The 27,490-nt window shown below is 37.0% G+C and overlaps 1 protein-coding gene across 1 annotated transcript in view; it reads left to right on the top strand.

Moving 5' to 3' along the window:
- The window catches only part of DMD (dystrophin), a 2,124,682-nt gene that overhangs the window by 359,810 nt on the left and 1,737,382 nt on the right, over positions 1–27,490 (top strand). The window contains exons 4-6 of the mRNA XM_060001925.1: positions 391–468; positions 19,828–19,920; positions 26,989–27,161. Coding sequence (XP_059857908.1) covers positions 391–468; positions 19,828–19,920; positions 26,989–27,161 — 344 coding nt within the window. The remainder of the gene's footprint in view (positions 1–390; positions 469–19,827; positions 19,921–26,988; positions 27,162–27,490) is intronic.

Genomic DNA, 27,490 nt, shown 5'->3' with positions numbered 1-27,490 from the left:
CTTACTAGCAAATGTCCTTATGCATGCTGATGTTTCTCTTCGTGGTCATGCAACTGAGGTGTAAAATTAAGGAGAGATGGTAACCAAACTCTTTTGTGAAGAAAAAAAAAATTCTATCAGTTTTCTTGAGGAGTGGCTGATTCATGCTATAAGGAGTTTCTTCATGCTATAAGAAATTGATTCATGCTATAAGGAGTTTCTCCATGCTATAAGAAACTCCTATGAGAAGGATAATTAACCTGAAGCACTTAAATTCATTATATTAATGCCTCACAACCTGTGATCATTTAAAAGATTCCAATTTAGAAGTGAAATATATCAATTATTCCATTTCTGGTAGATTGTCCTTCTCTCCCCTGGGCAGTCAACATTGTTTCATTTTGTTTTCAGCCAAAAGAAAAAGGATCCACAAGAGTTCATGCCCTGAACAATGTCAACAAGGCACTACAGGTCTTGCAGAAAAATAATGTAAGTGGAGCCCTGGACAGAGTCTGGATACCATGAGACAGCATGCTTAATGTTTGAGTGAGGACTTCGGCCCTAAAAACAGAGAAAGCATTTCAAGTTCTCTCATAAGTCAAAGCAGTTACCATTGAGAGCACATGTTCTAGTTCATGTGCATCTGCTAATGTGATTCAGGAAGTAAATGCATGCATCCACAGGGGGGCAGGGAATGGTGTGAACCAGACCTGATTGGCCACTTTGTGTTGTTTTTAGATTTTACATAATGCAGTTATATTTGGTGGCCAAATTAAGTCCTGTGGTAAACTCAGCTCCTTACAGCAGTGTTCGTGAAACAAATGGCTTTTAATAGGCTATTATTTTTTTTGTATAAAGTGGGTTCACACATGATGATAAAGTTTGTTTGAATTAAGCCAACATTTATTAGATAACACATCCAAGTATGAAAGTTACACAGAAAACTCAGTATTTCAACTCAGCATAAGAGTTGCAAATTTGTTTTCTATTCTTATGTTTGATTAAGTTTAACTAGAAGAAAATATATGTGTGGTATTAGAAAAAGTCAACAATCGTACGTAAACAAGCGTGTAGATGAAAGGAGTTCTTGTCTCCTCAGGGCGACTTTGAGATTCCTCCCCTCTCTCATGATATTGGAGGCAGCCCTCCTTTCTTATTAACTTCCTACAATCTTTCTAATTAACCAATGCATTTACTGGCTTTTTTGGTAACTTCCTAATTACACTACATCTCTCTTTCAAGGATAAATTCAAATAATTGATCATATACTATTAAAATAACCATAATTAGTGATAGATTAGTAATGATGTATACTCCCCCAAATATTGCTCAGCTCATCTAGCAGGGAGAGGACATCATTCTGGAAATGGAAGTGAAAGTTGTGTAGTAATCGGTCAGTTTTATGAAAGGTTACTATCATATTTAACCTATAAAAATTATTTTACAGAAGTGTTATATATTTTTATTATTTTCCTGCAGTGATTAACTCTATATTTGCAAATTTTCTGCAGCAGAATAAGATAATCTATGGAATGTTTGCCTTATTAGCAGTCCTATAGAACCTTTTTATAAACTTTTTTTTGAAGTATAGTTGATTTCCAATGTCATGTTCTTTGCTTACTTGTTCAGTATTTTCTTGTTCAGTATTTTCTTGGCTATATTAGGCCTTTGTATTTCTAGGTTCATTTTACAATCATCTTTTTAATTTCCACATAAACCTTCTTTGGAATATGATCAACATTGAGTTAAATCTATAGATCAGTTTGGGAAGAATTGACATCTTTACACTATTGAGTATATTAGGTGTCTCCTATGATTTTCCTCTATACTTTATTTAATTTTAGGTTTTATAAAATGAGAAAAAGAAATCCAATGGAAAAAATGGACAATGAACTTGAACGGGAACTTCACAAAAGAGGATGTTCAGAAGTTCAAGAATAATATGAAAGTGTGTTTAACCTCACCAATAATTGGGGAAATTACAATTACAATGAGATACCAATACAAATTCACAAAAATGGTTGAAATTAGACTTATAATGCTAAGTGTAGATGAGGGTATGGAATAACTTGAACTCTCACAACTAACTAGTAGAAATGTAATTCAGACAGCCATTGAAAATAGTTTGGCATTATATACTAAATGTGATAAAAATGTGCATTTCTTGTGACCCAACAATTTCATTCCTTAGCATATAATAGACATACATTTCTATGTTTGCCAAAAAATTCATATATATATAAAATATTATTTTATATATATGAAAGAGTGTTCATAGTAGCTTCATTTGTAATAGCCAAAATTAGAATGAAAGTAAGCAAATGATAGTGACACACAGTACATAAGATAGATCAATTTCCGGAAAGAGAAAAAAGTGAGACACAAAAGTGTATCTACTGTAATTTTGTTTAATTAAATTTCAAGAATAGGCAGAATGCTTCCATGAGTTTAAAAGTCAGAAAAATGGTTAGATTTTAAAATGCAGGATGAAATCTTCAGAGATGTTAAAGCTTTCCATGTTTTGACCTGGTGGTCGTTATACAGGTGCATTTGCTTTGAGAATATTTATCAAGCTGTACACTTAAGTATATTTTCTGTATGTAGGCTATCAATTTTTTAAAAAAAAGTTTAATAAGAGGAATGTAGGAAGGGAAAGTAAAACTGATCTTGCAACCTGCCAAACTCCAAATTATGGCCATATTTATCTATCTGAACATAGACCGTTTATTTTATTATGAAATTGTTTAATAAAATGTGATAAGTGAATATACAAAATTAGAATGTGATTAATGCAATATATGGATCTTTTCTCAGGAGGTTATATTTCTTACTGAAAATAGAAAATCTTGATAAAATTCCAATGTTTTAGCAGGCGAAGACTCTCGAATGAGGGTTAAATTGGACAAGGAGTCCTTCAAAAGAAAATTTCCACAAAGCTCCCATTTGAGCCAGGGCCCTAATGGGGAATGACATATAATTGAGGTCTCTGTATTAAAGGACAGAATCTCAAGTAAAACATTCTCCAGTGTAAACCAAAACCTTGAGTGAAATAACCTTTACCTGAGCTAGCCCCAGGCCAAAAGACACAGAATACAAATGCTCAAAAGTAAATGCATTATCATTTTATACTTCCCATTATTTTGTAATAAAAGAAAGCAGAAAAGAAATGGAAAGTATCCCAAGGGACATGTTTTTTACTCTCTGATTATTAGCATAAAGAATAAACACAGAAAGAGAACGTTCAAGAGCAGGATATTTTCCTAAAAATGGCCTTGGGTATTCTACAGCAGATGACTAAATGATCCTGGGATGGGGTATAAATGAATAAGCATATTAAGTAAAATAGTAGATAGAACTATTTTCCTTTTAAAAATCACAGATTCTCAGAATGAACTAGAGGAGGCATTGATTAGAGATTTTGAGTAGTCATACCTTAAACAGAATAATGTTTGTATTTTTAGATTCAGCGCATTATTTATTGAGTGTCTACTATATGTCAGGTTGTATTCTAAATGGTAGGAACACTGCAGTCAGTGATCAAAACAAATGCAGTCGTTTATGTCATGGAGTTTAGAATCAAATACCAGAGGATGTTAAATATGTATAATGTATGTAGTGATAGCTAAGTGAATGAAGAAGAGGCAAATAGACTAGGAGGTTTGGGAAGGCCTTTGGTTAGGTTGTCTTATAGGTGGAGACTGGAAGGAAGTGAAGGAGTGAACCATGGGATTATCTACAGGAAAATGGTCCAGGCAGTGGGATAAAAAGACCTAGAGGAGAAAAAGCATTTGGAAATAGGACTCAATAGGTGGAGAGGACTGAGTGTGGAAAAAAATGTAGTAGAGTAGGGGATCAGAGAGGTAGCAGGGTGGTGCTGGGAAGAGGAGAACATGGGGAGCCATGGTTAGGGTTTGAATTTAGTTCTAAGTGAGATGAAAATGACTAAACATAAAAAGGCTATTATAAATTAAATGGGTAATAAAACAAGTTCTTTTAAAAGTCAGAGATAAGAATATTAATGACAAAGAAAAACTTATAAGTATTTGAAAATATTATTTTTATCCAAGAAAGTTGAAATCAATAATTAAAACATAATACAACTTACAGCATAATAGAAATACTGCTAAAACCATAAAGAATAAATGATGGAAATATATTTTTATTCAGAGCCTTTAATTCACCATTGTCAGATTACAACACAGTTAGCAGCAAAGAAAAAAGTTGAGAATACAAATAACATAAACTGTAGATTTAATAGTGATTTTCTACCTATCGACACTCCCAAGCATAGATGATTCTATAAAATCTGTGTGAATTATATATAAACCTTCTCTCCCATAAGGTTAGATTTGCAAGGAAAACAGTAGTTTATAATTTCATTTAAATGAACCAAATCCAAATCTGAGCTCTCAAACAGGCATTCAGAAAATTCTAACTTTGTCATTATTAAGAATGATTTCCCCTATCCCTAGGGAATGGCCAGACATCAGTAGACCTATGTGGTGCCTTTTATAGGCAGGGGAAAAGCCTTTCATTTTTAGTCCATTGAATTATCCACTGATATAGTCACTATCCAAGCCCAAGTCATCTCATGAAGCCATGTGTATCATTAACAGTCCTGAAATGAATCAGAAAGCCTATGCAAAGACAAAGTTGAAAAGACTGTAATAAAAGGAATATATATAGAAATATGGGCAGGATTAAAGGAACCAACGATGAATGGTGAAGCACCAGAGACTAGCCTCAGTTAATAGGCTTTACTACCCCTAAACCTAAAGAGACAAGAGGAGAGAGCTGTTACCTTAAACCAATGAAAGCTCTAACCTTGGGAATGGGTCCACTGGATAGCAAGTGCAACCATAGGTACCTAAAGAATGCAGTTACTCTCAAATCATGGCCTGCTGGAGGAGGTAGGAGATTGATACCTTAGTCTCTCTATTCAGTCCTCTAATAGTCTGCCAGTGCTGCTCATTGGTTGAACCTAACTAGAAGCCAGAGGATAAGAGATCCTGGACGATGGAGCCATCTCATACTAGGTGGGTCATCTCAAACAAAGAAGGTGTGAAGAATGTGGGAGGGGGAGCAATCAGAGAAAACCCAGCCCTTCAGATAGCTCTATTTTTTTTTTTTTTTTCTTCTGGTCAAAAGAAGACTTGGGAATCTCTACGTTAAGAGCCCTAATGTTGGCCAGGGCCCAACCTTGCTGGGTGTAGCAGGAAGCCATTCACTTTTTTTTTCTTTTTTTAAATATTTATTTATTTATCTATCTATTCTGGCTGCACTGGGTCCCCTGCAGCACGCGGGATCTAGTTCCCTGACCAGGGATCGACCCGGGGCCCCTCACATTGGGAGTGCGGAGTCCTAACCACTGGACCACTAGGGAAGTCTCGGAAGCCATTCACTTTTAAGGCCATACCACCTCCCCCATTTGCTGACAGGGAGTGGAGGTAGTTTCTGGCTAGTTTTGGAACCAGCTGACATTACTCTCCCATGCTTCTGGGGAACACCAGAATAAGAAAAGGAAGATAGACTAAGAGTTATCTCTAACTTCTACCCTGCTATGAAACTTACTATAGGCGTAGGCGAAGATAAACATATAAAAAACGTCCTTGGCATATGTACAAATAAAAAATGGATAATATATTAGAATGTAGTGAAAATGTCATTAAACACATAAAAAGAACTTTTAAAGTGCATAATCTTTGATGATAATAATATAACAGTAGAAATTAATAATACTTAAAAAAATTCAATTTGATTAATTTAAAGTGTATAAGAAACCAAGAGTACAAATCCATGTTTTTATAGGAAAAAGCATTCCATGAGAAAACCCATGAGAAATGGCCTCAGTTCTACCCAGAGGTTCAATTTTTGTCTTTGCTTTTATCTTCATTAAAAAAAAAAAGATAAATTAATTCTAGCTTTCAACCATAAATGTTACAAAAAAGAAAAAAATGCTCTAAAGAAAGTAGGAAATAAAAGATAAATGAAGAAATGAGTTAGAAAAAAGAAACGCTAGATAAATTTAAGATATTAGTTCCTTGTAATAAAATCATAAAATAGACTAATCTCTTATAAATTTAATCAGAAAAAAGAGGGAAATAAATCAAGTGTATGCAATTTAAACATAGAAAATATTAAAAAATAAGTACAAGAGTAGAAACCAAAAATGGAATCTACACAGAACTATATGTTGATTATAAAAAAGCAATGAAATTGGATTGTATTCTATTTAAAATCATAAATTACAAGAATTAACACAGTGGAGTATAGAGTACCTACATCAATAACCAAAGGAACTTAAGAAATCATAAAACAAAACCAAGCAAACTTTTTACAAAGACTTCTGGGTCCAATGGTACTAGTGGTAAGTTCATTCAGAGTTTTAAGAAATTGATAATTGCTAATAGAAAATCATGAGGGGGCCTTCCAATTCTACAAATCTGTTCACAAACCTAATTTTTAAAATCACGTGAAAAAAATTGGCCCTCCCTTGTTGTTAAAGGGGTATTAGAAACTTCCTTTTGAAAAGATATTTGTGGTAGTTTCAAGATCTTCTTAGGTCAAGTTCATTTTGTCTCCTTCCTTCCTCCCTCCCCTCCTCTCCTCCTCCCCTCCCCACCCGTCCTCCCCTCCTCCAATTTGGCCTCTTCCTCTGCCATAAATGACTAGTTTTAACATATTCCCTAATTCTAAACTAGCAACTCAATGTGAGCCTGTGCTTCAGTTTCCTTTCTTTTCTCTCCTGACTTCTCACTTACTCTCCTCACTCAAATGTCACTCACAACTTAGCTTTGTAGAGCTCAGACACCACATTTATGTTCTGATTTGCATTCTCTCTGGTGGCTGTTTTAACATGAAGTTATCCCTGCTATCAATAATTTATTTGTGAAAAACCACTTATTGAGAAAGAAGTACTTCTAAGTGCAGTGATGCCTTTATCACAATATTTGCTGAGAGGGAGTGGAGGTGGTTTTTGAAATAAAGTTGGCCGTGGTTTAAAAAAGCAAACAAAAGACAATACAAAATCCTGTGAAACAGGGGATGACTCTACCAAATGGTTGTGTTTGTCTACATACTAGCTCAAGATAAAATGTATCCACAGCTTCCATTTATTTGTAACTTATTGAAGGTAGATAGAGCAAATCTCAGATAATAGGGAAACATCTCTCATACTGCCATTCTATCATTCCTTTATCCTTCTCCACTCTTGTTTGTGGGTAGTCCCCTTCACCAGACATTCTGAATACAGTTCTAAAGGTCTTTAACCCCATCTTCTCTCAGATGTAAAGAAATATTTAATGGGTCATTTGAACTTGTTTATTGGTAAATTTTTTCCCTTAGATATAATTAAATTCCAGTCAATGAGTTTCCTCTAATACAAATTTGCATTTTTAATCATTTTATGTAAAGTTGAATAATGATTGATTTTTTTCACTGGTAAAGGAATTTAGCCGTTAAAAAACTGGTAGGGAGATTTAACTGTCTGTGGTGTTTTAAACTGTCCTCCAGATGCATTATGATACCTGTCTTCCATTCATTGGCTGATCCCAGTTTGTTTCCTCTTCTTCCATCCCAAGATTTCCAAGTGTATACTTTATGAACCCCAGTGCCTTTTTGAAGTCATAGAATGCACTCCATCATTATTTTAAAGAAACTGACAAAAATAGAGTGTTGCATTATACCCTGGCATATACTGGGACTTTACTGATTTAACGTGATTTAATATTAACTGACACAGTTGTAAATCTCATAATTATGTTCACTACTCTCATCAATTGTCTATGACAGAGTGGCACAATTTTACCAAGTAATTTCAACTATACAAGGTGAGATAGCACAAAGAAAATAAGATCGTTGTTGTACATTATTAAACCACAAATCCAAAATGAGTACTTAAAAAGCCTAGGGTGAAAATTCAAATGTCAGCTTTGTTCAAATATTCAATTAATCACATCATTGAAAATTGTCACTGAATTAGATTGAATGGTTGTCAAATGTCACTGATCTGAAAAATGATATAGTGTTCACTCTTCCTGGCATATGATCTTAGATAAAGAGGATTCTAAAGTGTTCTTTAAAAGTAGTATTTTATGTGTCCTTTAAGTATTCAGAAACTTAAATAGCCATTTAATGTATTTTGGGGTATGTCAGAACATAATATCTTTGACCAAACATAAACTGCTTCCATTTATTACTCATAAAATCCAGTGTTCAGATATAAATTCCAAATTTTTAATTTATGTTAGACAAGTATTATTTTTTATATTAAAATTTCAGTCTACACAATAGGCCTGTGATACGGCTGCACCTTATATATATTGATTCCAAGGATCCAGAAGAAGTGTATCCATTTAACCCTGTCACTCACTAACTACAGGATATTTGTCAAATAATTTCATGACTTTGGTTCCACTTTGTCATCTGTGAAATGTACTAATAGAAATAGTTGCACTTATTTCAAAATATTCTTCCATGGAACATAAAAATATATACAAGCATATCTTATAATCTTTAAATTCATATTCCGATGCAATATGAAATTATTCCTCTTAAAATGAAGCTAGTTATCACTGAAAATAATTTCATAAGGTGAATTGTTTACCTTCCCCCAACCCCGTACATTTCTTGCATCAAGGAAAAAATATTATGTTTTTCCTTACATATTCAACTTAAAATTGAGGTAATCATTTACTTTGATTTGTACGCATGGAGATCTTTTGGGATAGTAATAATATGGCTACAAATTATATTATAATTGAAAATTTTTCTCATTATAATGAATGTTAGTCATGTATCTTAGAATTTTTTGCCATTGCTGTTGCCAAGTGTTTTTTTTTTTTTTTTCTTGCAATCAGTATACATGGCTGAAAACTGGATAGCTCTGGCTACATAGGGTTCTTTAAATTTTTCTTTAAATTATTTTATTTTTTATACAGCAGCTTCTTATTAGTTATCTATTTTATACATATTAGTGTGTATATGTCAATTCCAATCTCCCAATTCATCACATCACCCCCACCCCCACCCCCTGCTTTACCCCCTTGGTGTCCATATGTTTGTTCTCTACATCTGTGTCTCTATTTTTGCCCTGCAAACTGGTTCATTTGTACCATTTTTCTACGTTCCACATATATGTGTTAATATACGATATTTGTTTTTCTCTTCCTGACTTACTTCACTCTGTATGACAGTCTCCAGGTCCATCCACATCTCTACAAATGACCCAATTTAGTTCCTTCTTATGGCTGAGTAATGTTCCATTGTACATATGTACCACATCTTCTTTATCCATTTGTCTGTCCATGGGCATTTAGGTTGCTTCCATGACCTGGTTATTGTAAATAGTGCTGCAGTGAACATTGGGGTGCATGTGTCTTTTTGAATTACAGTTCTCTCTGGGTATATGCCCAGTAGTGGGATTGCTGGGTCATATGGTAATTCTACTTTTAGTTTTTCCAGGAATCTCCATAGTGTTCTCCATAGTGGCTGTATCAATTTACATTCCCACCAACAGTGCAAGAGGGTTCCCTTTTCTCCACACCCTCTCCAGCATTTGTTGTTTGTAGATTTTCTGATGATGCCTGTTCTAACAGGTGTGAGGTGATACCTCATTGTAGTTTTGATTTACATTTCTCTAATAATTAGTGATGTTGAGTAACTTTTCATGTGCCTCTTGGCCATCTGTGTGTCTTCTTTGGAGAAACGTCTGTTTAGGTCTTCTGCCCATTTTTTGATTGTGTTGTTTGTTTTTTTAATTTTGAGCTGCATGAGCTGTTTATATATTTTGGAGATTAATCCTTTGTCCATTGTTTCATTTGCAAATATTTTCTCCCATTCTGAGAGTTGTCTTTTCGTCTTGTTTGTAGTTTCCTTTTCTTTGCAGAAGCTTATAAGTTTCATTAAGTCCCATTTGTTTATTTTTGTTTTTATTTCCATTACTCTAGGAGGTGGGTCAAAAAGGATCTTGCTGTGATTTATGTTACAGAGTATTCTGCCTCGGTTTTCCTCTAAGAGGTTGAAAGTGTGTGGCCTTACATTTAGGTCTTTAATCCATTTTGAGTTTATTTTTGTGTATGGTGTTAGGGAGTGTTCTAATTTCATTCTTTTACATGTAGCTGTCCAGTTTTCCCAGCACCACTTATTGAAGAGACTGTCTTTTCTCCATTGTATATCCTTGCCTCCTTTGTCATAGATTAGTTGACCATAGTTGCATGGGTTGCATAGGGTTCTTGCTGTCGTTAAAGTGGCATTCTATATTGCCAGGTATAAGATACACAGTATTTATAAAAATTCAAGTTAAATAGTATTATATTGAAAGTGTGTATGTCTTTTATCTTACTATCTTGTGAAATCATTATATATATATATATATATATTTTTTTTTTTTTTGGTACGCGTGCCTCTCACTGTTGTGGCCTCTCCTGTTGTGGAGCACAGGCTCCAGATGCGCAGGCTCAGCGGCCATGGCTCACGGGCCCAGCCGCTCCGTGGCATGTGGGATCTTCCCAGAGCGGGGCACGAACCCGTGTCCCCTGCATCGGCAGGCTGACTCTCAACCACTGCGCCACCAGGGAAGCCCCTGTGAAATCATTTTTGAGGGCAGGTTTATAGAGGGAAGCAAATGAAGCCCTCTAATATACAATATTCCATCTAGGAAATTTTGCTTAGTTTAGTTATAAGAGCTACTTTGCCAAAAAGTTTAGTTCTGTACCTTATGTTCAGTAAGCCTACCTGCATTGAAATTTCTATTTTGCTATGTTTGTTTCAATATTCTTTCACCATTTCAATGTTTATATTTCCTTAACATTATGAGATTTTTTAAATTAACTGCTTAAAATCTTTAGTGTCAAAGAGGAAATGTATAAACAAACAAAAACACAGTTCTGTTAAGAGTTACCTTGTGATGTATGATTATCATAAATGCATCCAAAATAGAGAGAAATTTTAACTCATTTCACTAGTCTTTAAGCAATTTGATAAAACAGTTCATTTTTTAGTCTTTGTCCTCAACAGTTAATATGTGGTATATGGTGGATGGTGAAAAATATTTAATGAATTATGTAGAGCTTAGTCACTAAAGTTAGGGGGTAGTATCTTTATAGTGTGTTCCCAGTACTAAGTCTTATGATGTATTCTATGTCAAAATGTGCTTTTGAAAGGTATTTTTCAATGCAAATTTCTATATTTGTTTAAAATAAAAAATAACACTTTGAATGTACAGATATGAGAGGGAAGAAAAAAAACCTGCCAGTAGAGACCCAAGGCCACAATGGCCAATGCAGCCCACCCTTGATGTTGTATATATTGAACTATTCATCATTTAATAATAAAAGATTCAATACATGCATCTTTCAATGGCAAAAGTGGGTATGATTTATGCCCATAAGTCTTAAAATTTTATATGAACCTTAAACACAGTATAAAAGCACATGCTGCAGGGCAGTGAAACTCCTTTGCTTTCTCTAAATTTTTGATCTTTTAAATGCATTATGTTTGGAAGGATTATATAAATACTTGAGGAATTTCTCTTGAACATGGAGAAGTCTCTTTAGCTTGACTGCATGATGGCAGATGTTTTATAAAAGGCACTCAGCACATTTAAAAAGCGAATCCTGTTTGTCTTGAGTGTTGGAAAGAGATTCTCTATTATAAACAGTTTATGAGAAAGAAATGTATGGATCTGAAAGAACCAAATATATAGAAGGTAGAAGTATCTGCATGAGGTCTATCAGGAGGGCTGTTTATTTGATAAATCCCAGTGCATGGTTTTTCCTTAAATGTTAGTTATTGTTTAAGATTCTGGTTAAGGAAATCCACTCAAACTCTTAAAGATGATATTTCATGGTTCCTTTTATAATCTTACATTCTATGTGAAGTTATTTTATAAGGTTTAATCAGCAGCATTTTTTGGTTATTTAAACGCACATACCAAGACTGATAAGTACAAAGACTGCTTACCCTTATCCCTTACCCCATGCCTAATGAAAATAAAATCTCAGGTTGTATTCTGCATATTAAGGAAAAAAAGTGACTCCTCCTTAGGATAAATGTTGAAATCTGAAGTGATCTGGAAGAACCACATCCTTTGAAACATATGAGGAACCTCCTAGCCCTAACCTAATATCAACTGGCTGAATGATACAAGATGTGTTTTCATTAGTCCCTGTAGTTATAAAATGTCCTTCTCAGTGGTTGTCTAAAAAGGCAAGAATATCATTTATTGGAAAGATGATGGTTCCTTTATTGAATGAGACATAACTTTCTACAACATCCATGTTAGGAATGCATATGCTTAAATTATTTACAAACTAAAACTGGAAAAGTTTATCCATCTCCCTGCCACCACCAAAAATTTCAAAAGCATGGAAATATTTGTAAGAGATTTATTCCTTAGAACCTTGTCAGATATATCACAGGAATATCACTCCCTTGCATTTATTTACCTTTTTTCTTTTACCTTCTGTTTTACCCCGAGAAGTTCCATTTTCATTATTTGACCTGGTTATTGCAAGTTTTTAAATGTCAAATGTTCCTCATTCCAAAGTCACTGTGTGCAGTTTATATCTGATGAACTCATTCTGCTATTCTTCTTCCTGTAAAACTAATCAAAAATAATATAAACTTGTCTAGGTCGGTAATCTCCTTTCACTAAACCATTACATTTCAGGTTCATTTTAAATCTTATGGTTTTCCTAAGTATTCTTAAATCTTACATGTATCAGTATTATATGTATAAATCCTTCCAATATAACCACCGTGGGCTCTCTAAATTTAGCTTGTAGAAAATATCACTGACAATGCTAGATTGCATCCAAGCCTTGAAGGAACTGGGGATAAAACAAAACCTCGGATAAAACAAACATTATTCTCTTGAATAAGCAATAGAAAAGAATTGTTCCTCATGCCCAGTGGTTAGTAAACTCATTTAGTAGGTAGAACACCAGGAAGGAGCAGTGCTCTCTGGAATACTTATATATTAATCGTAGAATTACTAAATATAAATTTTTGTACAAAATCAGATATTTTAGTCTAGCTACTAATGTGGGGACAGAATAGGAAGTCCCTTCAATTCGTGTTCTCACACCTATAAAATGGATAACAATAGACTACTGTATTCCAAAAGCCAATTCCTTAAGTTTCCTAGGTGCATTTTTTTACAGCCAGCTCATCCTAACCCAAGGGATTTTTTCCTATGAGTTCACATTTAAATATTCTGCTGGAGCCACAGGAAGGTTCCATTAATGGTGAGGGAATTCCGTGGTGGTCCAGTGGTTAGGACTCCACACGCTTCCACTGCAGGGGGCCCGGGATCGATCCCTGGTCCGGGAACTAAGATCCTGTGTGCTGTGGTGCGGCCAAAAAAAAAAAAAAAAAAAAAAGCAAATGGTGAGAATTTTCTATATATTCCAGAATTATGTTTGAGTACAGCATCTTCCACAGATAACACTGCAAAACTCTGAGCCAGAATCTAATGTTACTTTCTGAGTAGAGTCTTAGGCCTGTTTGCAGGAACTCCTAAAGCCAATCTTCATGTGGAGGTGAACTTTTTCTGCAAAAATTCAATGCATGCTATTTAATTTTCACACATAATATCAATTTTCACACCTATTCATTTGGTGTCAGATGCTTTCATTATGCAAAACAGGGAAACATAACTTTCGGCCTCCTCAGTGACCTCAAGATTGAATTTCCTGTTATTTTGTGCTTGTTACACCCTCCCACACACACACAGAATCCATTTATTAGCATATATGTCATATAAATGGTTTTTGTTTTGCTTACTAGACAGACACATAATTATTCATTTAACATAGATATTAACGTATTTTAATTTTTATTTTCCCTTTTCATAGTTATTTGGAAATTAGATTGATAATCCTTGGAAGATGTAATTCCAGAGCATATATTAGGAAAAAACTACGTAAAAGAAAGCAGAGAAGCAATTGTGCGGCATGGTGATGATTATTTGAGAAGAGCTAGTAATGATTTAAAAAATATCAATATAATTCATAGCTACATGGTGAGATATGGGGCATTATTAACAACAGCAAGCATACGAAAATTGAGAGTCAAATGGATTAGCCATGAAAATGAACAAATAAAAGGGTTTATTGTTTGGTAAAAGCAATATTCAATAGAACCTGAATAATATGCCATCTGTAGACTATAAAACCTCACAAATTTGTGTTTATAAGATATCACACATGCACACTCACACATACACTGATCATATGAATAGGGAGCTTTTTAGGTCAGATTAGGAAAGAAGTTGGGAAGAAAGTGGGGCAAGCAAAATGGAAAAGAAAACTTGTCTCAAGAACAATAGGAGAGGCATGTATAAGATCTCATTCATGCATTTGTATAAAGTAATATTTGTGTGGTCTTATATATAAAGAAATACAATATTTCTAAAAAGAACAAAAATGAAATGATATATACACACATACATATGTACATATACACAGACATAGAAAACGGTACAAAGATTAACATATAGTTTACCACTCAAAAAATGGGGATAGTTGTGTTTCTTACAACCCAACTACAGGATGACAAAATACCTACCTATGACAACACGACTTGATCAAATATGAACCTTTAGAAAGGAATGATGATTGGTAATAATTGCAGTGTGATAAGATTACCCTCTAAGGCACACACAGTTGAGAATATATGTGTGAAATACCACTTAAAAGCCATGCTACTTACTTATTGCACCCTATGGCAAGCACCACCAACAAAACTGGCCTACTGGATAGGATAGTATAGTGAGTAACATTGGCAATAAAAAAAGTGAACTAACAAAATATAATTGCAAATCAACAGAAAGTTACATAAATTGGATTACATTATTGTAACTGTTTACAGAATATCCCTATAAAACTAAGATTTAATACTATGCTCTTATTGTTTATTGAAGGTTGACAAAAGAAATGGTCAAATGGTTATCACTGCTTCACTTGTAAAGTTGTAATTAAAGATGCAGTATATTACTATAAAATGCACATTTCTTAGAGTTGAGAATTGTGAAAAGGTTTGTTGTCCCTGACAAAAGTGTAAGCATCCTTGTACTGGTTAGAGACATTTATAATGAATCTCAGCTAGTTTTTTCTCAGTGCCCATAAGAATTAGCCAAGATCTGTTCAACTTTTCTGGTATTATTATTTTTCTACCTCATAGTAGCCTAACTTGTTCCTTGCATTCCTTGAGATTTTTTAAGACTCTTCATAATCCTGCCCCAGATTGTTTAACAACTTCACACATGCCACCTTGTCCCTGAGTACAACACTTCTAATTCCCAACCATGTAATATCTTTTACGCTTGCCCCCCATATCCTTAGTCACATGTGTCTTCTTGGCATGCCTTCCACACACACCCCCTTTATTTGTTCCAGTTTTATATTCCTTCTTTACAGATTCGGTCAACACTGAATATTTCCTCTTTCTTTTGCTTACACTGTCACAAAAATTTCTTTTTCTCTACCGGGTGTCCATGAGACACAGATGCCTACCTAATTTTTTCCAGTGGTTATAAATAAGTTTTATTGGAACACAACTATGCACATTCCTTTAGATATTGTCTAAGGCGTGTGTATGTGCCAGTGACTTCTTTTTATTATTTATTTTTATTGTGGTGAAATGTACATGTCATATACATTACCAGTTTAAACATTTTTAAAAATTGGTGTACCATTTTTAAGTGTACAATTGAGTGGCATTAGTATTATACATTCCCCTATGTATGCAACCATCACCACTATCCATCTCCAGAATGTCTTCACCATCCCAAACTGAACCTCTTACCTGTTTAAAAAAACTCTGTAATCACCTCTCTCTTAGCCCCCGGTAACCTCTATTCTACGTTCTTTCTCTATAAATTTGACTATTCTAGGTATCTCACATAAGTAGAATCATATAATATTTTTTATTTTATGGCTGGATAATTTCACTTAGCATAATGTTTTCAAGGTTCACTGACGTTGTAGCATGTATCAGAATTTCCTTTCTTTTTAATATTGAAGAATACTCCGTTGTATATATACACCATGTCCTCTTTATCTATTCATCTGTCAATGGATATTTGGATCATTTCCACCTTTAGGCTATTGTGAATAGCTGTGAACATTGTTGTATAAATATCTGTTTGAGTCTCTGCTTTCAATTCTTTTGGATATATACCTAGAAGTGGAATTTTTGGATCCTACCTAATTTTAATTAACTTTTATTTTGTGACCTGCTATTAGCCCGTGAGCTTTTTGACATTAGGGATTCTACCTTAGTCTTCTTTATCAGGCCTAAGCACAGTCCCTGATATAATATAGATTGGATTTTAAAAGGGATTTTATGGGGATAAATAAATGGAGGAATCATCTCCCTACTCACACAGAGAACAAGCTTATGAGAGTGGATAGGGGCAGCTGGTATCTAAGTGCCTGCTGCTTGCTCTTAGTCTCCCCAGGATGATCCCTATGGCAAGTCTAAACTTAACTACCAGCAGTGGTTCCCCAAGTATATCTATTTTCTAGAAATCACATGTTCTTTATTTAAATAATTGAATCTTCAAAAATATATGGTGTGATTCTCACTGTCACTACAATTAAGTTCCAGAAAGCAGGAGTATTTTTCCCTTTTGTGTTCTAAGTACATCAGTGCCTGACATATGAATTTGTTGAATGAATTAATCAGTAAACCAATTCTTAAAGTTATAGCATCTTTTCCACATGGAGAGCCCCTCCCCTCTACTGACACATGAGGAATCCCCAGATGAAATGTAGATGATGGTGCTTTCTTGTTCAGGAGTCATTCATCTCCCCTGGGATCTAAATTCTAGAAACTTGTTGTATCTACTTTGTATAATTAAAATGAAGGTATCATGGCAAATTATTGTTTGCATGTATAGGAAAAAAATCTATATGAATGCCCAGTAATTTGAAATTCTGATATTTACTTCAACACTGAATTAGGAAAAATTTGCATGGGGTACTACTAAAATTCAGCTGTCCAATGAGAAGCATCTGCATTGTAGAAATAAGCAGACGTGTAATGTGTTACAATGGCAGTATCACCTTGACTTTCCTATACCCAAGAAAATCAAGGTCTTTCACCTTAACCAGCTTTCAGGACTTCTGCTCATCCACTCTTCAATACAGCCTTACTTAAATGTCCATTTATATGCTGTCCATTTACTTCAGACTGACTTCTCTGTAATGTCCATGTGGTACCATCCTCACATGTAATCTGTTGCATAGCTTAGTAATGCCCTCTACTATAAATTATATGTGGAATTAAACTATGGACTTGTATCTAGATCTTTTATCCTTATTTCAATGATTCTACATTTTTCTGTATCAATTATTTGTTTTAATCCAATCCACCAATCATTTGTATATAGTTGGGATATAAAAATAAATTTAAGTATTAGATTATCCATTGAACCTACAAATAAGTTTACATGGGGAGTAATTGGGAGTGATTTGGCAATGAAACTGAAGAGTAGCCTTTTTATTCTTTTCACCTGGATTTCCCACATAGCTTCATAGTTATAAAAGTTATAATTAATAGGATTTAGAAAATTAAGATGAATGATAAAGAATATATTTTAACATTGAGTGAGAAAATGGTAAACCCATCTTACTGGAGGAAGAGACAAGAGGGAAAGACAGATCCAAGTGAGACTTAATTCAGTAAAGGTTTAGAGCCTGAGAGAATGAAAGGTTTAACCAAAATGAATCTTGGCTATTTAGTGAAGCTCCCTAGAGGAGGATAAATGGGAAACTCTCTCAGATCAATACCCTCAGGACAAGACAAAATGGCAGAGTCCTGGAGACAGCCAAAAGAAAAGTCAACCAAAGGTATCAGTGAGCCTAGGGATAGTAAGAAGGGAGAGAAATCTGAATTCTCAGCCCTCAACCCTTGCTCTGACAGTTTCACCCCCATTGTATAGACCTTAATCTGAAGTTGCATATTTGCTTTATTGTGATATTCTCTCTTTTTAAAGTATCCCTGGATACTCATTTTTAAAGTTAACCTTTTTCTTTGAGATAATTGTAAATTCACATGTAGTTATAAGCAATAATACAGAAAGATCATGTGTACCCTTAACACAGCTCTACCCCAATGGTAACATACATTAAAATTATAGTATAATATTACCATGGACATCAACATTGATACAATCCACCAGTAGTATTTATGTTTCCCAAGTTTTACTTGTACTTTTGTGTGTGTGTGGCCACGTGTTTTTAGTTCTTTACAACATTATCACATGTGTACATTTGTGTATCCACCATCAGAGTCAAGTGCAGAACAGATCCATCATCACAAGTATCCCTTGTGCTACCCTTTTATAAACACATCCACCTGTCCCTCCCACCCCACCTCAGTTCCTAACCTCTGGCAACTGCGACTCTGTTCTCCATTTCTGTAATTTTGTCTTTTCAAAGCTGTTATATAAATAGAATCATACTGTATGTAACCCGCTGTGATTGGCTTTGTTTTTTTTCACTCAGCATAATGCCCATGAGATTCACGCAAGTTGCTGCATGTATCAATAGATGTTCCTTGTCATTGCAGAGTGGTAGTCCACGGTATGGATGTACCAATATGTTTAACCATTCACCCTTGTATGGCATCTGGGTTGTTCCCAGTTCTTGGGTGTTACAAATAAAGCTAGTATGAACACTTAAGTATAGGATTTTGTATAAACAGAAGTTTTTATTGCTTTAGAATAAATGCCTGAGAGCCCAATTGCTGGATTGTATGGTAAGCACATGTTCAATTTTCTAAGAAACTGCTGGAAATGTTTTCCAGAGTTGCTGTACTATTTACATTTCCACCAGCAAAGCATGAGTGACCCAATTTCTCTATATCCTTATCAGCATTTGATATTGTCACTATATTTTTTAAACTTTTTCCATTATGATAAGTATGTAGTGTTAACTCTTTATGTTTATAGTTTGCATTGCCCTAATGGCTTGTAATGTTGAATATCTTTTCATGTGCTCATTTGCCTGATGTGTATGTGTAACCTGACTCCACCTAAAAACGTTAGGAGCAAGAAGGACAGGAGATGGGATTTGTCTTGAAAAAATAAAACTCTGCCAAATTTTAATTCCCAAACCCAGTCCTAGATAGAGAAAAGAGAGCTGGCCATTAGCTCCATTGTTTAGTAGAGTTCTAACATGTAATTGTAAAGCAAGGACATTTTAGTCAAATGCAGTCACCCCTAATTACAATAGCACTCCTCTGAGCTAGATAAAAGGATTGATGAAATTTCTATTTTTGAGTTTCAATTATGTCCTAGGAAGCACTTTTTAATTTTAAGCATCCTTTATGAGTTATCATTATTATATATTTTATTTGGAGATACTTTTTTTGCAGTACGCGGGCCTCTCACTGTTGTGGCTACTCCCGTTGCGGAGCACAGGCTCCGGACTTGCAGGCTCAGCGGCCATGGCTCGTGGGCCCAGCCGCTCAGCGGCATGTGGGATCTTCCCGGACTGGGGCACGAACCCGTGTCCCCTGCATCGGCAGGCGGACTCTCAACCACTGTGCCACCAGGGAAGCCCTGGAGATACTCTTATTGGACTCTTTAATCTGCAGTAATTTATTTATACACTAAAAGTACACTCATTTCCTATCTCTTTGTAAATGTGTTTGGGGACACTTGTTTGTTATAGAAAGTTCAGTTGCAAATGCAGTTTGTTTCATTTTTAGATTTTTAAAAAGCTATAATGCTGCTTAGGCTCTGGAAATAGATAAATGCAATTACCTTTGCATTTTGTTTTCTTTTCAAACAAACATTTTGTCTCCTTCCTTCAAATGTTTCCCCTTTATCTTTAACAGGTTGATTTAGTGAATATTGGAAGCACTGACATAGTAGATGGAAATCATAAACTGACTCTTGGTTTGATTTGGAATATAATCCTCCACTGGCAGGTAAGAATCCTGGTGATTTTTTTTTTTTTTTTGGTGAGGGAAGGTAAAGTAGCTGATCCTTCCTTTCATTTTTACCATTGATTTGCAAAACCTGTATATCCCTAACAATACACAGCCCATCTCCATAGTGCTGCCTTTTAAACTGGGATGATTGTCATCTGCAATGTGAAGTATCAGCAGATTATAAAACAGGTTCTAGCACATTCGCAGGAATATTTTTCTAAATTTTATTTCACTGGGTACAGATGAGGCAAAAGAAAAAAGAAAACTTTTCACAAATAGGTCTTTTGTAACTCACCTAAAAGTAAATCTGCATAGTTTTGTAAGAAGAGGGGTATTTTTCCTGTTAATCACTATCAAATGAATAAGACTCTGTGAATCGTGTGTATTCTCAGTGTAAACTAATGCCAATAAAAGATTATTGGGATATCATGATCTGTATATGTATTATACAGAAAAACTTAACTTCATAGTCTGATTTGGAAATTGCATTTTTTCTGAACCACCTCAGCACAGGGTCTTCTGAATGCCTATATTTACTGGTCCTCTGCAAAATGGATCACAGATCATTGGTTTAGTGAAGAGTATATATTTTTTTAGTCAGACCGACAGGAGCTTAAGTTTTAACTTCCTCATTTACCATCTTAGTGACATTGGATATAATGTCATCCCTTTCTGGGCCATAATTCCCTCACTATCAAAAGTGAAAAAAAAATAATGAACACGTGTATTTCTTGTCAGGATTAAATGAGAGAATTACCATAAAGCACTCAGTACAGTGTACCATTTTCCTTAGAGGCATATCATACTAATAACTCTTTTTTTTTTCCACTCATATTTTAAGAATTTGGAGGGTAAATGAGATGCCGGCTCTTTTTACTGGTAGAGATTACGTTTTTATATAACAGCTTTTTTTGAGATATAATTTATATATCATAAATTTACCTGTTCTATGTGTAAAATGCAAAGTATACCAAACTGGTTTAGTTCTGTTGCCCAGCACTTCTCAAACTATTTTGAGGAAGAAACAATTCCCCCCATCTTTCAAACATTTTAGGATATTTACAGAGTTGTACCATCATCACAACAATCTAACTTTAGCACATTTCCACCACACTAAAAATAAATCTCATGTCCATTTACCATCACTCTCCTCTCCCACCCCCAACCCTAGGCAACCATTCATCTATTATCTGTCTCTATATGTCTGCCTTTTTGGACATTGCATACCAAATGCACTCATACAATATATATTCTTTTATATCTGTCTTCTTGCACTGAACATAATCTTTGAGGTCCATTCCTATCGTAGCAGGTATCACTACTTCCTTTAGTAAGGTTGACTTTTAACTTGAATTGTAGGTTGGTACTGCTCGGAGTCAGACAGTATGTAGACCAGAGGTATACCTACTGAACTCAGTACCCATATTTTTCTTCCAGTTGACTCCCATATCTTTTATTGTAAATACTCTGAACTGGCTCAGTCCTATTTCACAGCAATATGGGAAGAGAGAGAGAACAACCATAACGGCTGACAACAGAGAATAGCTCATAAGAGCCTCAAATGAGCCCAAGATTCTCAATTCTGGGCGTTTTTCATGTAGTGATGGTGTCAGATAGAACCAGCAAGGCAACATAGCGTCCCCCACCAAACTGGTTTCCTTCTGTTGCTCAGTACTTATCAAACTATCTTGAGGAAGGAGCAGTATTTCCCCCCTTTTCCATTGTGTGTAAATTACAATAAAACTGAAGCATTAGAAAAATGAAATAAAGAGACACATAAAACCCAAGCTTTTTTTTTTTTTTTTTTTTTTTTTTTTTTTTTTTTTTTTGGTGGTACGTGGGCCTCTCACTGTTGTGGCCTCTCCCGTTGCGGAGCACAGGCTCCGGACGCGCAGGCTCAGCGGCCATGGCTCACGGGCCTAGCCGCTCCGCGGCATGTGGCATCTTCCCGGACCGGGGCACGAAGGCGCGTCGCCTTCATCGGCAGGCAGACTCTCAACCACTGCGCCATCAGGGAAGCCCCCAAGCTTCTTTTTTATCATTAAGCTCAACCGACATAAATAGGACTCTGTAAAATTGCTATGGAAGTTTCTAACGGACTATCAACTATTGTATTGATATTTATCTTATGGCCTCGTAACAAATTGTTCATGGAGAGACCCCAGCTTGCAGGAAACACTTTGAGTTGCACAGATGGCAGTCATGACAAAGCCAGCAGGAGGACTTAGGCGTGCTCAGAGCCCCAAAAGGCTATTTTAATTGTATTTATCACCCAAACTATCTCTCATATGATCTCACCCTTTCTTATCTCCTCAAAACCCTTTCCAATTCCCTCTCAACTCACTGCAGGATAGAGTTTAAAACTACCCTGTCTGATATTTTCTTCATTTGCTTGTGCGTGTGCTCATTTTTTTAATTAGCATGTGGAAGGGCTTTCACATGAGGAATACCAGAAGGAATGCTTTTGCAGTCTGTCCTGGTCTGAGACTTCTCTTAGAGTCTTCTGTTTTCCATCTATGTCCTCAAATCACCATATCCTTGTGATTGCAAGGATGTAGACTCTTCCCAGCCTCTGCCTCTTTATCTTATCTCTCTTCTATCACACTGCCCTGTTCTACTAAAACTACTAAATCACTTTCTAAAAGTTCCTCCTGCTCGATACTCCTCATTATAACCCAATGAATCGCAGAAGATATTTTCACCAAGAGTGCGTATTTGCCTTCTTATAAAATAGTCAAAGAAGCCCTTGAGTCTCAGTAAAGATTAAAGGACACACTGGCCAACCTAATGTACTTTCCAGATCTATGAGATTAAGAATGACATGAAGAGATGGAAAGATGTGAATCTTTGGTTCCAGTGTCATATACTATGTTATTACTATTGCTGTGGAGGCCTGCTCTCTGAACTTGCAGAAACTCAGGAATGCCAACCCCATTTCCCCTGTCACTGTTTTTCTGGTTTCTACTTAAATGAAATGATTTGCCTGAAAAATAATGCCTGTATCGAGGAGTAAGCAGCTTTGAGCAAAATTGTGAAGTAGACAATGTGTGTTAGGTGTCCCTTTCTTCCTTCTTTTAAAGTGCAAACCATCCTTTTTAGTGGGGGCAGGGGGGTCACCTCGGTTCTGGGAACCAGCTGGAGATAAAAACATATCCTGCTAATGAAGCTGAATCTGGCCTCTGTACCCCGACACCAAATTAATTCTCAGAGACAGAGTTTTGGGTGAAGTAGAAAAGAATATCTTTATTGTTTTGCCAGGCAAAGGGGGCCACAGCGGGCTAATGCCCTCAAAACTGTGTATCCCAACCAGGAGGGGGTAGTGAGGAGTTTTATAGTAATTGTTCAAAGAGGGTGTGATCAGCTTGTGGACATTCTTCTGATTAGTTGGTGGTGAGGTAAGTGGGAGTTGGCATCATCAAACTCCTGGTTCCAACCCGTCTGGAGTGTAGGTGCTTTTGGGCAGCACACTGTTAACTTCTCCCACCTGGTGGAGGTTTCAGTATCTGCAAAACAGCTCAAAGATATTGTTATGTGTATCCCTTGAGGGGGAACCTGGACCTTGTCCCAAGGCTGCACTACTGTTTCTCTTGACTGCTCCTCCCTTGTCTCTGCATCCCCTCCCTTCCCTAATTAGCAACTGTTTAAATCTGCTCGTTGGAACTCAGGGAAGGTCCTGGAGGCTGAAGAAAGCCTATTTCCTGTAATCAAGAAATGGGGGACACAGAAAGGCTTTTGTGCCCAGGAGTCCCACAGGGTCCTGCTTGGTATCACTAACAGTGGTGTGCTCTCAAGGTCAGACCCCCACCTTTGCTGGCTACCTCAAAAGAAATACTCAATTCCAGGGCTCCTTTACACTGGAATGTTTATGTTATTTACTATGTGCACAACAGATAAGAGAAAGATGGATTTTGCACTGCTGAAAGCCCTTACTGTAACCTCCTGCCTACCTAGTGCCTTCTGGGCAAAACAGGTCTCGATCTTCTGAAGGTCTTTCACACACTACCATCCATCCCTTGTAGAAGACTATTCCTCCCTCTCTTCAGTCCTACCCCTCTGCTGTAACTCCTTTTAGTTACAGGATGGATTCTGGGAAGCAGACTCTGAGTTTGGCAGGCAGGTTGTTCATGGATGCACACCCAAAAGCCTTCTTGAACTCCATGGAGAACTGGGAGCTAGAATGAGCCTTTAGAGTTATCACGAGTGGGGCTGAAATGGTTGAGTCTGTATACAATTTCCCTTCATTAGTTAATAAGGTGTGCTGCCCTAGGAGGGATGTCACCATAGGTGACATGCTTGTGCCACTCAAGTAGTTCCTGAGGGGACTCATGGGTGATGTCTGCGTCAGGACAGCTGGAGAAACAAGCCCTTCCTTAAAGGAGAATCCTTAAAGGTAGTGCATCTGCAGGTCCATCACACCTTCTTTGCCCCGTTAACTCCTAGTCATTTTTTGAAATCAGTGCTCAAAGACATTCCATTTTTTTCCTTTAAAAAATAGATGTATAGCTGTATTCACACACACACATATTTATTTACATTGATTCTTTCTGTGAGCCCTGAGGGTGGGGAATTTTTCTGCTTAAAGACACCCCATAGGAGCCGCTCAGTGTTTGACTGAAGGTGGATCCTTAATAAAGATTTCTTGGTAACTCTCTTTTCTGTAGGAAAAGAAGAACTGTTATCTCACATTGCCCTTTATTATTATTTTTTTCTCAGCAACATTTGCACCCAGGTAGAAGCAACAGCAATGAGGCTGAGGCTGATAAGCTGAATTAGTGACATAATGATGCTAAAGGAGCTTTGCATCGAATACCATGTTGTTCTTTAACATTATGTGCATAGAGGGCAGTCTGGCCAAGCATTTCACAAATGAATCCCATTCATCATTGGAGGGTTGCCTGATCAGTGCAAATCCATCAACACCACTGAGCCAGTGTCTGCCGATTCCAACCCTGGTTCAGCACAGGACACACAGGACACATCCTGCAGTCTCTGTACATGGAGGCTGTATATTTTATAACTTTAGACTATGATGAGAAAAATTATATATCTTACATAACTATTTGACCTATTTATTCAGTAAGTAAGTGGCTAAATAAGCAGGTCAGGAAGGAATTAAGAAAACTGGATAATGCACCCCTAAATAATAGATTTAGCTATCAAGGGATGGTGACAAATGTATGCAAAGATTTCACATCTTCACATCAATCCCACGTTTACAAAACATCATCTCAAATCCTTTTCAAGTATTTTAAAGTTATATTTAATAGTCTATCCTAAAATTTGCATTGAATCTTTCATAAAAGGATTACTAACATTGGAGATGTTAAAATATGTATTTTGCCCGAAGGCATTTGTTAACTTCTGCATGGATGAAGAAGAAAATAAAATGTCATATTTGGAATACACAATAAATATTCATCATCTGATCAAATGTTGGTAGTATATGGACCTTATACTGCCCCAAAGGGAAGCCCTTGGTGGTCAAAACCACTCACATTTACTTATATACTTACTTTAAGTATGTGATAAGGGGACTGACATTAAAGAAGGAGCCTAGTAATGATTCCTTTAATAGAAAATGTAGACCGTCTGTTCTATAATGAGGTGTCAACTGCATTCTCGAAACCCAGAAAATGGATTTCTGCAGCAGCTGAATTAGAAGCGTGACAGTTGGAAATACAACAACCTGCCGAGTGGCATTTGCACCTGCACACAGCCTAGGACAGAATCAAATGGCCAGAAACCAATTCATGAAAATAAGACCGAACCTGGCCTTTTTCCCCTTTTGCACAGTCTTGCTTTCCGCTTCCCTTCCGGGAGCCGGGGGTGGGAGGGTGGGTGGGGCCCAACCAACGCTACGACGTGGCCCCCAGACCCCACCCCCCAGGACCCAGCGGCCCCTCCCAGTCCTGCGCCGCGGCGCTCCTGGCTGCGCGCTCTCTTCAGCTCGACCTGAAGCCGCCAGCTGCTGGCGGAGTCGCGTCTCTCGTTCGGCCTTCGTCTTCCTCACTGCGCCCGTGCTGGGGTCTCTGCTGGCCCTCGGCTTTCTCCTTGCCGCTGCCACCGTGCTGAACAAGTGGCAGGGCTTGTGTAGGCCCTGAATGGACTTCCTACGCGGCGTCACAGCGGCCTTAGTCTCCTTCGCCATCTCCACAGCTGTCGCTTGATGGGATGGGGCTTCGGAACCAAAGCCCAGGCGTTTTCTTTGCCGCCATGCTGTTTGCACTTGACTTCCACCTGACCTTTCACAACGTGGCCGAATTTCTCAAACAAGGGGACTCTGCAGAGGTGACCGCAGCCCACAAAATGGAAGTAGGGAATTCCGACTGTGACTCCGGAGGTGGCCAGGGGGCCGTGTGTTGGGAGGGAGGCTGTGACTTCTCAGAGTAGCAGTGGGACTTGCTGACGGAGCGGGCCTCGTCACGGCCCTGAGGTGACGTTCCTGAGCCCAGCACACAGGACGGCACCCCTTGCCTTAGAACTATCAAGCCGCTCTGCACGTGAGGGCGTCTTGAATGTTCCACCCCTTCTCCCCAGGTATGGCTCACGGACCTGAAGCCCTTTAACTTCTCTGCCAAAAACAAGTACAAGGGGACAACGTGCGTAGAGCCTTGTTACCTCCCCCTCCCCACCGGCCCCCCCTCAAGAGAAGATTTCATGCTGTGGGCAGAGTAACAGCTAAGACGGAAACCACCACAGGGCCAACCTGCCAGGCCCCAGTCGTTTTTGTCTGCATTTGGTGCCCCTGTTCATGACAGGCACTTTGTCCAGAATGATCCTTCCAAGATTCTTTTGTTCAAGGAGCACTAGCTGCCTCTTCTTTCTTGAGGCAGGGAGAAAACTGACCTCTGCCCTGTCATCTAGGAGTGAGTGAATCTCGGTGCTCATAACTGGCCAAGCATTTCGCAAATGAATCCCATTCATAATGGGAGGGTTGCCTGATCAGTGCAAATCCGTCATCACCACTGAGTCAGTATTTATTAACTGAAGATTAGAACATTCAGGTTTAAGTTTGTGTGCTTCTTGTTCATGCATTTCCTTATGAAAATATCTTTCCACACGTAGGTCAAAAATGTAATGAAAAATATCATGGCTGGATTGCAACAAACCAACAGTGAAAAGATACTCCTGAGCTGGGTCCGACAATCAACTCGTAATTATCCACAGGTTAATGTCATTAACTTCACCACCAGCTGGTCTGATGGTCTGGCTTTGAACGCTCTCATCCACAGTCATAGGTAAGATTATCGAAACATTGAATAATTTTTAAAAGTATTGATTTAGAGTCTGATATCTTTTTCTCCAGCATGGTTCCTGATCATTTCCCACTATGCAACATGTTATTTATGCTGACCATATTGATCTAACCATCCATTGGAAGGTACTGAATAAGAATATCCTATTTTTATGTGATATTACACTTAGTTGTTGAAATGTTAAAACTATCAGAGCATGAATGTGGTTATGGTGGAGAGGGGGTATCGACATCTTTGAAATTGAGACTGCCAGAAAATCAAGGTTATATTCTAACTTTGCTAAGAATGGAGTTGGTCTTTCTATACAAATA

This window comes from Delphinus delphis, chromosome X (assembly GCF_949987515.2).
Source record: "Delphinus delphis chromosome X, mDelDel1.2, whole genome shotgun sequence".
NCBI classification, from domain to species: Eukaryota; Metazoa; Chordata; class Mammalia; order Artiodactyla; family Delphinidae; genus Delphinus; species Delphinus delphis.
Note: the sequence above shows the minus strand (reverse complement) of the source record. Positions and strands in the feature narration are given on the sequence as shown.